The sequence below is a fragment of the Schistocerca gregaria genome, chromosome 6 (assembly GCF_023897955.1).
Source record: "Schistocerca gregaria isolate iqSchGreg1 chromosome 6, iqSchGreg1.2, whole genome shotgun sequence".
Classification (NCBI taxonomy): domain Eukaryota; kingdom Metazoa; phylum Arthropoda; class Insecta; order Orthoptera; family Acrididae; genus Schistocerca; species Schistocerca gregaria.
The window spans coordinates 193,007,545-193,023,706 of record NC_064925.1 but is presented as its reverse complement, the minus strand read 5'-3'; the positions used below and the strand labels follow the sequence as shown (position 1 = coordinate 193,023,706).

The 16,162-nt window shown below is 38.9% G+C and overlaps 1 protein-coding gene across 1 annotated transcript in view; it reads left to right on the top strand.

Moving 5' to 3' along the window:
• The first annotated feature begins 11,674 nt into the window (after window positions 1-11,674).
• The window catches only part of LOC126278800 (formin-like), a 246,586-nt gene continuing 242,098 nt past the window's right edge, over window positions 11,675-16,162 (top strand). Inside the window, exon 1 of the mRNA XM_049979073.1 lies at window positions 11,675-11,855. Coding sequence (XP_049835030.1) covers window positions 11,834-11,855 — 22 coding nt within the window. The 5' untranslated portion in view covers window positions 11,675-11,833. The remainder of the gene's footprint in view (window positions 11,856-16,162) is intronic.

The window sequence follows — 16,162 nt, the reverse complement described above, 5'->3', positions numbered from 1 at the left end:
CATGGGTGGTCATGGCATTACCCCGAGTCGAAGTCTGGGCAAACACTGAAGGGCAGGGCGGGAATATGTGTGGGTGTGGAATCGTATGACCTGTATTTATTGTAGTTTTTTATATACCTGCATACTATGTATCTACTGGCTGGAGTGAGATTAGTTTATATTTTCTTCTGCTGATCATAAAATACATATGTTTTTCCCATGTAAATAAATGTTGTATCAGAATTTTGCTGTTGGAACTGCTGCAATAAAAAACCAAAAACTTCTTATAAACAGCTTTGTTATTACCAATTTTTTTCCACTGAAATAAATATATATTATTAAAACATTTCTTCTCACTTTTACTTACATCTTGAATATTGATTAAAAAACTTATTTGATATGCAATAAACTTTGCTGGTAAAGTATTCAAACCAAAAGGAGCAATGACATACTTTGCTGTTCCATGTGTAATTTCATGTTGCATGGATTTCATACCTATAGGAATGATAACAGAACATTTCAGTACTGCCTGTATACAAACACTTGTACATTGTTCTAAACCTCCATGTATATCATATTCACATACATAACTTACAACAAAATCACTGAATAGTACCTTGACACACAGTTGCCATCAACTTGGGATGTATGTCTGCTGCAGTGCTTACTGCCAATGCAAGATAACCCTTCCTGAATGATGTAAATAAATACAGTGTAGATGGTTTTCAGATGTTCACTTAAATGTAGAAGTCACACACAAGTTGATTATGGGTGCCATATTGTTAAAGACATTAATGTGTTTCTTCTTGCTACATAGATGGCCCCATTCCATGTTGGTAATCTGCACTTTAGTAATGCATAGAAGACTCTCGAATCCTGTCACTACTACTCAGGGATGATCTGACACTACGCCAACATTTACATGTTCGACACACACACTTTCAACGTGTCTGTACTGGTAAACAGCAGCAAACTTAAACGACTTAGCAATATGGTTGGGGTTTATATACACAAGTGCAAACTTTTCACAGTGGTGTGCAGTTACGTATAATGTCATATAAACTTGGACACTTGTTTATTGCCTTATAGTTATGATGATACTAGGGCAAATCGTTGTGTTTGAAAGTGGAGAGTGTACTTAGATATATGTAAGTACTTACAATGCGAAATGTCTCTCAAAATCTAATCAGATTTATGATTCAATGGCGAAAGAATTACATTTTGGAGAGGGTATAACTTTTAACAAATGACTCATTTCATTAGTATTCATGTGGTCTGCTCATCATCTGTTAGTAGTAACAGCTCTTTTATAGTGAGCTCTTGGCAAGTCTACTAAAGAAATCACTTTTCCAGTAGGAAGTAGATGCTGCAACTTTTTCGCCAGATGCATCCATTTACAAGTGTTAGCAGCATAAGCTGATGATCTATCATCATATGCTTCCATGTACAGGTAGTTGTCTTTCTCCATGTTTTACACCCGTGATATAGTAACACTGACGAAACCTAGGTAATGCTGACTGTCATGCATTTCGAGAACAGCATTGTATATTGACTTTTTTATTACTAGCTGACATACAGTACACAAGGAAGTATATAAGTGGGGGGGGGGGGGGGGGGGGGGGGGAGGGTGTTCATGGATTATAGACCCCCTAACCCCTTATTGTAATGCAGAAAATGCGAATATCCGCTTCATGAAACCCAGTGCCACAAGTTAGTTGTCACGCAATGCAATTGGTTGAGATAACAATGAACCAAGAAGCTGTGATGCAACAAACGATAGCTGTGCTCTGCATCTCTGCATTGGGGTTTGTCTCCGGCCCCCCCCCCCCCCCCCCCCCCTCCCGTCACACTTCTCCTGCACCCCCTTCCCCATCCACATGCGCACCAAGGACTGAAGCCAGTTGGATGTGTAACTGTGTAACTTCGTTTTGGGTAGACAACAATTAACGGTGAAAGTTTGTGCCATCATAAATCAACCGATCTGAAACTTCGTGTGCCTGTATTTGATTAGTCACACGTGAAAAAGTATTAAGTGGACAAATCAGAAATCTCTTTATGGTTTCTTTGCAAAAAGGAGAGACCAAATTTTCATGAACTTGTTTCAAAAGACTGTGGAACAGTTGCATGTGATGCGAAATCCCACTATGAAGAATTAGAGGCAGCAGGCCCATCCACAAAACCTGAGGTTGAAGTGAAGAAGAGTAAGTCTCATATTTACTTTTTTTATAAATGAACACGCTTCCATTTGTCTGTATTGTTCTTTATTTAATTACAACACAGGTTTCAGCCTTGTATGCCATTTTAAAGTGATTGAGGTTATGTCCTTAACAGTCAAATGGCAGTGTGTTCTTTTAAAAATTAATGTATGACTTGCTCAGCAGCATCAAAATCTCTTTATTTACCACTGTGAAAAGCTTTATTTGATTCTAAACCGTAATTCTGCAAGCAAAAAACTTATTTCCCCATTATCTTTTCATTTTATTCATTGTTTATAGGCACTGCCAGTTGTAATGACTAATTTTTTTAGTATTGTGCAGAGTCACTTGCTTCACGTTTGTAATTTGGTTGCAGGAATAAGGCTGTTTGCCACCTACTGTCAGACTGTTGTATTACGGATATGGACACTGGAGTTTGGGCTTTAACTACAAGTGAATGAGTTATGGCAATATTTTTCTTGTTTATTTCTGTGTTAGGCTATACGAGACAATTTGGTTTTCATGTCCAATAACTACTTTCCATATATGATTGTAGCATGCACAGTGCAGGTTTTGGGTGTCTACGAATGTGATTGCTCACTTTGAAATTGTTGAAAAGTATTAGTCCGGTGTTAATGAAACTGTAATAGGTTATAGGCACATGTATTGGTAGTGTAAATCTCAACTTAAAGAGTTTTTTAATCATCAGAAAAGGTTTTACAATTGTTCTAAAGTAATCTTTATAACAAAAAGTGTGGGTTTGCTTTGAAGCTCTTTTTCATGGCAATTTGAAAATACAACCCCTGAGACTGCACAGTGTGATACGGATTTTATCTAGAGTAATGTTTAAGAGTTGTCATGTGACCTCTGGACCATGTTGAAGCAACTCCATGTTTTCTGCATCAGTGGCTCTATACAAGATGCGGACTGTTTGGTGGGTGAAATATATCTGTGACAAGGTTACAGGCAAGTTAAGTGATAGTCAGTCCAACTTTTCCTGATGGATGACACATGAACTGTGCACTATGCGGAGAGGGAAGGGGTAAGAACCTTTAGAGGTTTGAATGTTGCAATGGGAATGGGGAAAGATCTTCCTCACTCCTGAAGTTGGTGATACGTTCTAACCATTTGCTTGCAATGATGTTCACTGTAAGACTTCAAGATTGACAATGTGTTTGAGAGGCTGGAACAGTTGCCCTGGTTGGTGGGAAAAACCAGAAGAGGGGCAGTAGTCACCCCTGCTTCAACGGCAAACATCCCAAACCTTCCAAGAAAGAAGAATCGTGGGATGGCTGACTGCCGTAGCTGTGGCGTTGGTTGGCAGAGTTAATAAATTATGCAGTTATATATAAAGGAGAAGTATTACCATTGACGCCAATAGCTGCAAGGAATCATTCATGACACGTATGGAGCTGTGTGTCTTGAATTCATGAGATCATTACAGCATTGCACAGCTGTATGACATCTAGCTCAAGAATAACACAGCTTTTTATAAATCATGATATGACAAACATTTTAATTTAAACTATTGGCAAACCAATACAGCTACACCCTTCCCTGATAAGCCAGATTATAGCACTTCGATACCGTAAATGCCTATTAACTTGGTTTGTATGAAAATGAAATAATATGAGACTAAAGATGACTTTAATTAATATGATTAAATTGAAACAGCGCTTACAGTAATTCACAGAAAATCGAAGCATGACGTCAGCATATGTTCCATTACAAGAGCTGAGAGCGCAATTGAGTCTGCTAAGCACACCTGGCTTCTGCCACTGTGCTAGCGCTCCTCTGAGCAGGTGTGTGATTGAGAAGCCCATATGCCAGACTGCACATGCGGGAAACTTGGGGAGATGTGTTTGCAACATTACTTCTAGCAGGTGAATATTGCAGTATACTTTCTTTTTCTACAAAAGCAATACCTAACTTTAATTACACAATTAGATATTAACCATTATGGCAAGTAAAACTACAAAAAGGTTTACATACAGGCTTTTAACATTAAGTTACAGGAAGCTCTATGTACAGGCACTTGATGTTGTGATGTTTATTAATTTATAAATTTTCTATTTTAGAATATGCAATACATTGTCATTAACTGTGGTTAGAGATAAAGTCAAACGCATGGAGTTATGCAGATCGAAATCTGTTAAACCCAATACACCCAAATGTCAACAGGACTATCTCAATTTCATAACAGAAATAAAGTTCTTGTACATGTGTTGAACAAAACACTGAATAAACTGTAGCGGATTGTCTGTGCAGTCTAGGATATTGCTCCAAGGATAACATTTTATAAAAGTCTTGTAAACTCCTGGGCTGGACTAACTGGTCATGTTTGTACAAGGGGTATCCAAAAATACTGTAATCATTTTTTAAAAGCTATATGTTTTCAAATTGTTTACAAAACAACCTTGTTGTTGTTGTTGTCTTCAGTCCTGAGACTGGTTTGATGCAGCTCTCCATGCTACTCTATCCTGTGCAAGCTGCTTCATCTCCCAGTACCTACTGCAACCTACATCCTTCTGAATCTGCTTAGTGTACTCATCTCTCGGTCTCCCTCTACGATTTTTACCCTCCACGCTGCCCTCCAATGCTAAATTTGTGATCCCTTGATGCCTCAAAACATGTCCTACCAACCGATCCCTTCTTCTAGTCAAGTTGTGCCACAAACTTCTCTTCTCCCCAATCCTATTCAATACCTCCTCATTAGTTACGTGATCTATCCACCTTATCTTCAGTATTCTTCTGTAGCACCACATTTCGAAAGCTTCTATTCTCTTCTTGTCCAAACTAGTTATCGTCCATGTTTCACTTCCATACATGGCTACACTCCAAACAAATACTTTCAGAAACGACTTCCTGATCCATAAATCTATATTCGATGTTAACAAATTTCTCTTCTTCAGAAACGCTTTCCTTGCCATTGCCAGTCTACATTTTATATCCTCTCTACTTCGACCATCATCAGTTATTTTACTTCCTAAATAGCAAAACTCCTTTACTACTTTAAGTGTCTCATTTCCTAATCTAATTCCCTCAGCATCACCCGATTTAATTTGACTACATTCCATTATCCTCGTTTTGCTTTTGTTAATGTTCATCTTATATCCTCCTTTCAAGACACTGTCCATTCCGTTCAACTGCTCTTCCAAGTCCTTTGCCGTCTCTGACAGAATTACAATGTCATCGGCGAACCTCAAAGTTTTTACTTCGTCTCCATGAATTTTAATACCTATCCCGAATTTTTCTTTTGTTTCCTTTACTGCTTGCTCAATATACAGATTGAATAACATCGGGGAGAGGCTACAACCCTGTCTCACTCCTTTCCCAACCACTGCTTCCCTTTCATGCCCCTCGACTCTTATGACTGCCATCTGGTTTCTGTACAAATTATAAATAGCCTTTCGCTCCCTGTATTTTACCCCTGCCACCTTTAGAATTTGAAAGAGAGTATTCCAGTCAACATTGTCAAAAGCTTTCTCTAAGTCTACAAATGCTAGAAACGTAGGTTTGCCCTTCCTTAATCTTTCTTCTAAGATAAGTCGTAAGGTCAGTATTGCCTCACGTGTTCCAACATTTCGACGGAATCCAAACTGATCCTCCCCGAGGTCTGCATCTACCAGTTTTTCCATTCGTCTGTAAAGAATTCGCGTTAGTATTTTGCAGCCGTGGCTTATTAAACTGATAGTTCGGTAATTTTCACATCTGTCAGCACCTGCTTTCTTTGGGATTGGAATTATTATATTCTTCTTGAAGTCTGAGGGTATTTCGCCTGTCTCATACATCTTGCTCACCAGCTGGTAGAGTTTTGTCAGGGCTGGTTGTCCCAAGGCCGTCAGTAGTTCTAATGGAATGTTGTCTACTCCGGGGGCCTTGTTTCGATTCAGGTCTTTCAGTGCTCTGTCAAACTCTTCATGAAGTATCGTATCTCCCATTTCATCTTCATCCACATCCTCTTCCATTTCCATAATATTGTCCTCAAGTACATCGCCTTTGTATAGACCTTCTATATACTCCTTCCACCTTTCTGCTTTCCCTTCTTTGCTTAGAACTGGGTTTCCATCTGAGCTCTTGATGTTCATACAAGTGGTTCTCTTATCTCCAAAGGTCTCTTTAATTTTCCTGTAGGCAGTATCTATCTTACCCCTAGTGAGATAAGCCTCTACATCCTTACATTTGTCCTCTAGCCATCCATGCTTAGCCATTTTGCACTTCCTGTCGATCTCATTTTTTAGACGTTTATATTCCTTTTTACCTGCTTCATTTACTGCATTTTTATATTTTCTCCTTTCATCAATTAAATTCAATATTTCTTCTGTTACCCAAGGATTTCTACTAGCCCTCGTCTATTTACCTACTTGATTACCTGCTGCCTTCACTACTTCATCCCTCAAAGCTACCCATTCTTCTTCTACTGTATTTGTTTCTCCCATTCCTGTCAATTGTTCCCTTACGCTGTCCCTGAAACTCTGTACAACCTCTGGTTCTTTCAGTTTATCCAGGTCATATCTCCTTAAGATCCCTCCTTTTTGCAGTTTCTTCAGTTTTAATCTACAGGTCATAACCAATAGATTGTGGTCAGGGTCCACATCTGCCCCTGGAAATGTCTTACAATTTAAACCTGGTTCCTAAATCTCTGTCTTACCATTATATAATCTATGTGATACCTTTTAGTATCTCCAGGGTTCTTCCATGTATACAACCTTCTTTCATGATTCTTAAACCAAGTATTAGCTATGATTAAGTTGTGCTCTGTGCAAAATTCTACCAGGCGGTTTCCTCTTTCATTTCTTAGCCCCAATCCATATTCACCTACTACGTTTCCTTCTCTCCCTTTTGCTACTGCCGAATTCCAGCCACCCATGACTATTAAATTTTCATCAGCCTTTACTATCTGAATAATTTCTTTTATTTCATCATACATTTCTTCAATTTCTTCGTCATCTGCAGAGCTAGTTGGCATATAAACTTGTACTACTGTAGTAGGTGTGGGCTTCATATCTATCTTGGCCACAATAATGCGTTCACTATGCTGTTTGTTGTAGCTTACCCGCATTCCTATTTCTTTATTCATTATTAAACCTACTCCTGCATTACCCCTATTTGATTTTGTGTTTATAACCCTGTAGTCACCTGACCAGAAGTCTTGTTCCTCCTGCCACCGAACTTCACTAATTCTCTCCCCTCATATAGGTACGAAAAGAGGGGCACAATACTTTCAACTGCCTAGTTTCAACTAATATACAAGGTCACCCGACCTCCCACTTTCCACAACCCAGGTGCATGCCCATGGATCACTGTGTATAGGAAATGTCTTAGAAATTTTGATAGATTAGAGAAGTAGACAAGCAAATATTATAGTACCAAATCTTTATTAATTTTATATTTACCTACAGAAAACGACTCTTTCCTCATTTTTGGTAGGTGTAGCTTCAATAATGTCCAATTTCATTTTTAACTTGTAACTTAAATCCACATCTGAATCATCTATTTCTTTCTCCAGTCAGTAATTTGACAAATACAGAGAGGGTGTATTTCCGAACTCCAGTATCTATCTAATTTTTTTCATGTAAACTGCTTCTTTTATGCATTTAACAATTACTTCTATTCCTTCTGGTAGTTATTCTAGACGAGAGTATTCTGGAACTTTAATTTTTCCTCTTATTTCCTGCATGACCCTGTTGTTATAACACTCCAAATCCTCCTAGGTATAAGCTGGAAGTTCTGCTGCACATTGTTGCGGTATTTCTGTATAGAACTTTAAGTTTACAACTTTTGCAAACGAATTGCTATTAAAGGTTGTTATTCTGTTTGTTTTAAGCTCTGCAAACGGTTGTTCTGTTACCGATTGTATGACATCGAGCCCTCCAGTTTTCGACGTAATGTATACATCCTTTGAAAGCAGCTCTAAGGAGGAATGGAGTTTGATAAACATATTTTTCGTGTGTCCTTTAAAAAAGTAAACATGCTCCAATCCGTCGTTTTCGGCCAGTACTCCAACATATGGGCACCTACCATTGCTCTTTACAGTAAACGCTATTATCTTGTATTTCTAGTAGTCGCTGGATTTCTCCACACACTGTGTTTAAAGCCATACGTAAATCTGGCCTGCACATCCGCTATAGCTGCTATCTTTTCAATTTGCAGCATTGGTAGGACGAAGTTGATAAATTCTTAAATCCTTTATGTAAAATTTGATTGTGATTTAATCCACACTGCATAAAGACGAATTAATTTTTTTTAAAGCCGATGTTACAAAGATTTTAACGTTGCCCTTACACATATACTTGTTGGAATCCCTGTACATAAGAAAGAAAGCAGACTTTCTCTGTCTTGAACAGGGAACTATGAACAGTTCATAATACTGATTCCAACTAATTACTTCAATCATTTGTAGAAAAATGAATACAAATTATATAAAGTATCGTAGAATATACTTTATTGTAGTACCACCGTCGTTATTTTTATAAGAAGAACTGCACAGCTATTTGTATTATCAATTTGGTGGAGATTATTCTGGGTGATCTTCCAAATAAAACTCAAAGCACATTAAAGCTGGATGTTATGGAGGACCTGTACGCTGTCACATTTACAGTCGGTCACAGCTCCGACAGAGGCATTATTTCTGACACAGGCCATCCCGTAACAGGTATGCACTATCCTGTGAAAGAGTCACATTCATTTCAGGAAATGTGTCGCAGACATATTCGTGAGACAAAATATCCAAGATAAAGTAGCATGTAGTATAGTTTATCGACCATTGAACTAGCTATCTGTATGCCGGCGAAAATGGAAGCGTGCTATTCTAGTGTTTAATTCTTATATTTCTTTTACAGGGAGGGTAGATTTATCTGCGTCTGCGTCCATGGATTATGATATTGAAATGTATGTTGGTCATCCTCCAACCCATAATGAGGAAAAGTGAGAGCACTAAAAGAGCCTTGGACCCCATCGGATACCTACAAGTTTCCAGTCACTGGCAAGAAGAATCTTTCTTTTTAATGTCATTGGACCAGCAGGCACTCATGGCTTGTGTATTCAAATGTCATGCAGGAAGCATTCTAGAAAGTATGTGTTTTGGTTGGAAAACTGCAAGGTGGTCGCGGTCATCAAGAACTCGGAGCCTTTGTTAGCAAATCATTTACTAACTGGAACAAAGCTTTAGAGAGTGTTGCTCAGCATGCAGTGTGAAATATCATAAATGTGCTGTTGAGCAGGCAGCAAGTTTTATAAAGGTTGCAGAATTGTGGAAACAATTCTTCTGCGCTAAGAGGATCCCGTGAATCCGGAGAAGTTGGAATAAACTAACACCGCACGTAACGATAGTAATTTTAGAGCACTACTTCATTTTCGTGTTCGATCCGCCGATGAAGCACTTAAGAATCACTTGCTTGCACAAAAAATTCACTATAGGGCAACGTATACATCTTCAGGAATTCAAAATGAAATTATTGAACTATGTGGTAATACCATTCAATTGCAAGTCCTTAAAAGGGTCAAAGAAGCAGGTTGTTTTTATTATTTTTTTATTTTGTACTGGCTGACGGAACAGAATCATAGCAAGCGAAACTGGGGTTAGTTTATGATACGTGGTTTCCTCATTTGGGAAACCGATCTCAGGAAGGATTTTCTCGAGTTTATGTATGTTGAAGATGTTTCAGCTCAAGCACGCGCAACAACGATTATAACGCAACTGATATCTTATAACTCGGATGTGAATGAAGTGGGCAAGGCTTTGATGGCGCTGTAGTGATGAGCGGCCAGTTACGAGGCGTGAGAACAATAATTGCAGAGCGATACCCAAGAGCATAATTCGTACACTGTGTGGCGTACGTTATTAATTTAGTTTTGTCTCATTCATGCGAGACATCTACGATGGGGAACAGTATCGGAATGATAAAAAGTGTAGTAAACTTTTTTTGACAATCTCCACTTCGGGACAACCTTTTGAAGAAAATTGCGGAACAAATTAACTTTTCTCATTCGACGCTTATCTCCCTTTGTGAGACGCGGTGGACCGAAAAACATGTGGCTGTCGGAAGATGTGCATAAATGCTTCCTTTAATATGCGTAACACTTGAGACACTTCTGACGCTGCTAGCAGGGACGTCGCCACTCAAGCATGACAACTGCAGACCCCCCACAGGAAATAGACAAGTTTATTGTGTCGCTAGTTATACTAAGAGAAGTTTATATATATACGGCGAATCTAAGCAAAGAAATGCATTAGGTCAATGTGGACTTGACCAACACTTGTGGGCATGCGAAAACGGTAAAAACTACTTTGCAAAATACTCGGAATGAAAGTCAATTCTGAATCCTTTTCGAGCAGGCATAACAGATGAGACCAAGTGACATAGCTCTTCCAAGAACGACTGGAAGGCAAACCCAGCACAACAATGTACCAGCATAAACCGACAAAATATATTACTTCTGTTGAGCATATGATTACCTAATCGATGCTCGTTTTAAACCACACGAAGAAATCATCGAAGGGATTCAGATGCTTTGCCTGAGAAAACGACTAATGACTCCAGCACGAAAGAAAGTCTTAAAAAGACAGCACAAATATTTCTGCGTGAAAACGCAGGTACAGTATTTGTGAATGAGTATGAGATATGGCACTACCACTGGAAAACTGTAGAGCAAAAACTTGCCACTCCAGTAGAAGATATTGATCAGTGCAATGAATAGTTCTTCCCTTTGATAAAAAAGCGCCTCATCATTTTTGCCACACTTCCAATGTCTACCTTAGAAAGATGTTCCTCCACTTTAAAGAGGCTACAAACTCACATTAGAAATAAAATGAGAGATGACAGACATACTGGTGTTAGTTTAATGAGTGTTCATCATGGTGTGGCAGAGCAACTAGATTCCGAAGAAATTATAAATAAATAGGCAATAAGACGTAAAAGGATAAATATAATACTTTAAACTAAAGTCATACTTGTTGTTTATTAAATTACAGTAACTTATGACCTCAAGTTACAACCAAATGCCAAAATGTCACAAACTTAAATATGAACAAAGAATACTGTAATAATATTGTAATATTTTATTATGTAATACAATTAATTATATAATTTAATAATACACAGACATCTCCAATTCTAGATTCGTTTCCTTTGTCATCCATGAGTACCTTATTACAAACGTTACATATTTTTTATTTGATGGTGCCTAGATTAATTAGTGCTTTATCTGCAGCTTTACTTGAATGTCAAGTGGATTCTAATGTGCTTATTGGATTTAATTTCCAACTGATTGATTTTACTGGGGGATTTGCGGGTAAAACAACAGTGTATTTTCATGGCGTGAACGAAGTTATGAGCAAAATCTATTTTACCTTTTACCTCCCCCCCCCCCCCCCCCTTTAAAAGCGACAATACTGATTCTACGTCAACTTCATCGATATTATTCACAGAAGTTACCGATTACTATAGTCTCTGAACAAAGTAGTTTTCCCGCTTGTTAGTAACGAAACAGCACGGCATAGGGCTGTTTGTTTGTGTGTCGCCTTGCGCTCGGATGCGCTACGCGGTAAACATCTCTTGTGTATACGTGCAGCAAGTGTCTGTTAGTATCGAGGCTCGTTGTGATGCTTTTATGCCCTGTTAATGGCATTGTTTCGTGGCACATCGGTGTGAGATGAAATGGATCGTACTTACGTCGTATGTAAGTATTTTCGTAATAATTTTATGATGTGTAGTTCTCTGACGATACGAGCATTTGTTATGAATATGATGTCCATAGCTTTAATGATCAAAATTATACAGATGCTTGGAGGATCCTTAAAAGAATATTCCGAACTCTTCCTGACAACTATCAGTATTTAAAAATTAAGCGTACTAGTTACAGCTGCACAATACATTTAATCGTTAATGAAGTTCGTTGTATGGACTCGAGCGCGATCAAAAAATAACATTTACGAATACCGTGTAGCTCTAGGAACGAAAATATTGCTCACTATCATCAACGTAACTGTACTGTTGCATAGACAGGAATAAAATACACAGCCATAAAAATATATTTTCAAAAACAAAGTGATATAATTTTCACTCGACAACTTTTCCTACTCCATAGGCGAATTTGTAAGTAGTAAGTGTATATGGGGTTGGCTTACAAAATCAAATTTTATCGTAGATTAAAATGTTTTCACGGTAAATGTATCTTGCTTGCGAACCTGCTAGGGCCTTTCACATAATGTCGAATTGACGCGAATAAGAACTACGAAACACGCAAACAAGTAGAAAATATACTGAGGAACTAATGTCGGCAAATGGAATATCTAGTTCTTCACTGATATAAACAATTACGCCTTATCTTAGCAAAGTTCACAGCAGTAGTTCAGTGCATATATTACAGCCCCTCGTAAAATTTTGTCAACCCATCGCAAACGTTCCTGTCGTTAGTTGTATATATAGACGGACAGCTAAAACCCTAACAGCTCTTCATTTTTAGTTTATAATGTGTTTTAGATACAGATAGATAATCCCAACGATAAAACACGGTCGATTGCCTTCCAGTAAACGCGAGCCATCGGTGCACTCTCTGAAGTGTTATGTTGTATGTTAACGTATATATTTTGAAAGTTACAGTTGAGATAAGTCGTTTTTATTTCAGTAATGTGGTTTACGTCTTGTGGGCGTAATTTACTACACCTGTAAAAGTGTATTGGAGATGGCGATCCATAGGGGAACGGTGTTCTGGGTTGTGCTGTACGCATCATATCTTCGTCCTCTAGGAGGTGGCCACAACATACTGGACTGTAGCGTAGACGTAGTCCTAGGTCTAGGTTACACAGGAAAGGGGCAATATGTGAGCTGATGAAGGCAATGACTGTGCCTTGACAACTTTTTTTAAATTGTATACATTGAGCTTTTCATGGTTATGTTTACGTTCTTGATCAAAAGCTAATTATTACGTTGTAGTCTGATATTTCCAAATTTGAAGGCATTGAAAACAGCAATATTCCCAGCTCTAAACCCGCTGTTTCCGCGAAGGACCTATTAGTATGCCGGATTTTATTTTGGGCTGGATGTCCACCATGTTAATAACGTCACAGTTGTAAGAGCGCGGTATCGCACTGTTAACAAATCCCAAAAGATCAATCCCGACCATTTGTTTTCTGTCTCAAAATATTCAATTTAGGGTTCTATTCTGGAAAAATATCTAGGGAGTAAGTATCTTGCACAATCTGTACGTGGATATGCCGATAGAGTAAGCTGAGTTTCATATATAGGATAATGTGCATTTTCAATGATTGGATCGGATAGCGGTTATCTGCAATGTCGTACATTGAAGGCTTTCACGACCGGATGTTTCAGCTGCCGAGAATTCTTCCGGGTTGTAGGGCCTTGGCCCATGGAACCGTTCTATCCCTGACATTTCGTCCAAAGCTACGTTGAACATCTTCGGAGGTGCTCCTGAAGCGATAGAAGAGTTCCATGGACCACAGCCATACAACGCGGAAGAATTCTCGGTATCTGCGATGTGCTTGATAATAGTGCCTCGAAATCGGCTAGAAGTAAATAAACTGAAAATTTCACAGCCCATAACAGACAATGTTTTCTTTTCAAAAATGTATCGAAGATGTGGACCCGTGTACGAACAAGATTATTAATATAATAATCTTGTAGATGGTAAATGTATCATATATTTACAAACACACACACATACTGCGCATGCACTGTACGGTCCGACACGGAGGGTACTCTTACCGCTCTTACTAAACATTTCCCTTCCTGTTCCACCCGCAAATAGAGCGAAAGGGAAACGATTGTGTATATTCCCCCGTATGGGCCCCAATTTCCCGTAACTTATCTTCGTCGCTCTTACGCGAGATCTATCTTGATGGCAATAGAACCGTTCTCCAGTCAGCTTCACATGTTGGTTCTCTCAATGTTGTCAACAACGCTCCTCGAAAAGAACGTCACCGTCCGTCCAGGAATTCCCATCGGAGTTTCCGAAGCATCTGTATTTAACACTTGCGTGTTGTTCGAACTTAAGGTAACAAATCTAGCGGCTCGCCTTTTAGTTACTTCAATGTCTTCCTTAAATCCGCCCTTGTACGGAACATAAACACTCGACCAGTAATCAAGAATAGGTCGCACCAGCGTCCTATTTGCGATCTACGTTACAAATGAACAACACTTTTCTAAAGTTTGCCAATAAACCGAAGTCGACCATATGCCTTCCCTACCACGATCATCGCATGCTCGCTACATTTTATATCGCTTTGCAGTGTTACGCCCAGACTTGGCTGTGTCAAGCAGGACACTAGCAACACTGTAACTGAACATTACAGCCTTCTCCTTTCTACTCATCCGCATTAACTTGCACTTTTCTACATTTAGAGCGCTAGATGGCATTCATCTTACCAACTAGAAATTTTGTCTAAGTCGTCTTTTGTCTTCCTACAGTCACTCAACTTAGACACCTCACCGTCCACCAAAGCATCATCAGCAAACAAGTGCAGACGACTGCCCACCCTGTCCGACAAATCATTTATGTATATAGAGAACAGCGATCGTACTGCACTTCCCTGGGGCAGTCCTGACGATACCCTTGTCCGATGAACACTCTCCGTCGAGGACAAAATACTGGGCTCTAATACTTAAGAAGCCTTCGAGCCACTCACATATCCGGGAACCTATTTCATATACTCGCACCTACGTTAACAGCTTGCAGTGTGGCACCGTACCAAATGCTTTCCGGAAATCTAGAAATGTGAAATTGCTGGTTGTCCTGCATCCATCCTTCACAATGTATCATGTGAGAAAAGAGAGAGCTGATTTTCGTAGGAGCGATGTTTCCTAAAACCATGCTGATTCGTGTGCATAAGCTTCTCTGTCTCAATAAAATTTAATATTTAATAAAAAAAAATATATTGTCCGTGGTAAGCTGTGTTGTGCTTTATTAAAATCGTGCTATTAGCTAATTTCGGGCGTGAGCCATTGTTAAGCACTTTTTCTATGTCACATATTACATATCGTGCTCATAACATTCTTTCACGTCAGGCTGCAGCACTTAAATATATGTTAAGGTGGAGTAAGACTTCTGGTTTTATGTATGTAACGTAAGTGGTGACGAGCACGATATGTAATACAGGACATAGCAGATGTGCTAGATAATGGCTCACACCCGAAAAGCTAATAGCAAGATTTTAATAAAGCATAAAACAGCGAACAACGGACAATGTAGTCTTTTATTAAACACTTGGAGGCTGTGGATTCCCACTGAAGGAAAAAAAAAATTGAACTGTGAATATGTTCAAGGATGTATATATACTAATATTTACAAATATATATACTAACATGAAAGAATTGGGGATGTATTGGACGGTGGCGTGGAATAAAATTGTGGCATTTTCAGTTTAAACAATCCAGCATTTACCTTCATGGATTAGGGAAACTCGTCCTATTGGTCGGAATGGGGTTTGAATCCCTTTCCTCGCATACCTCGCTCGCTGTTTTCTTTTAAAAGGCACCATCAGTGTCAGAAAACTAGAGACTACGAATGCTTACATTAAGCCCAAAATGTTGTTTTGTTAGACTGCCAAACACGCACACTAGTTCGTTTATTATCGGTACACTTGAGTATCTTATATCAGTTTCAGTTCGTAATTTCAGTCTCAGTTGGCGATCCACATACAGATCAAACAGATTTCTCGGAACATACTTGCACTTAAAGTGCTTAATAATGTGGTTTGATTCAAAAGGAACTGCAAAATGTGCCTGCTAAACACACACACACACACACACACACACACACAAATTGCTACCGACAGAGGTGGCGCGGCTTGAGCACAACGGCGGCTCAAGTCCCGTACGGCCATATAAAAGTTAGGCTTTCCGTGACGTCCACAAATCTTGTAAGGCGAATGCCCGAAGATTGCTTTAAAAACGGGCGGCAGATTTCTTTCTCCGTCCTTTGCAAATTCGATTATGTGTACCGACTCTAATGACCACGGCTTCAAAAGA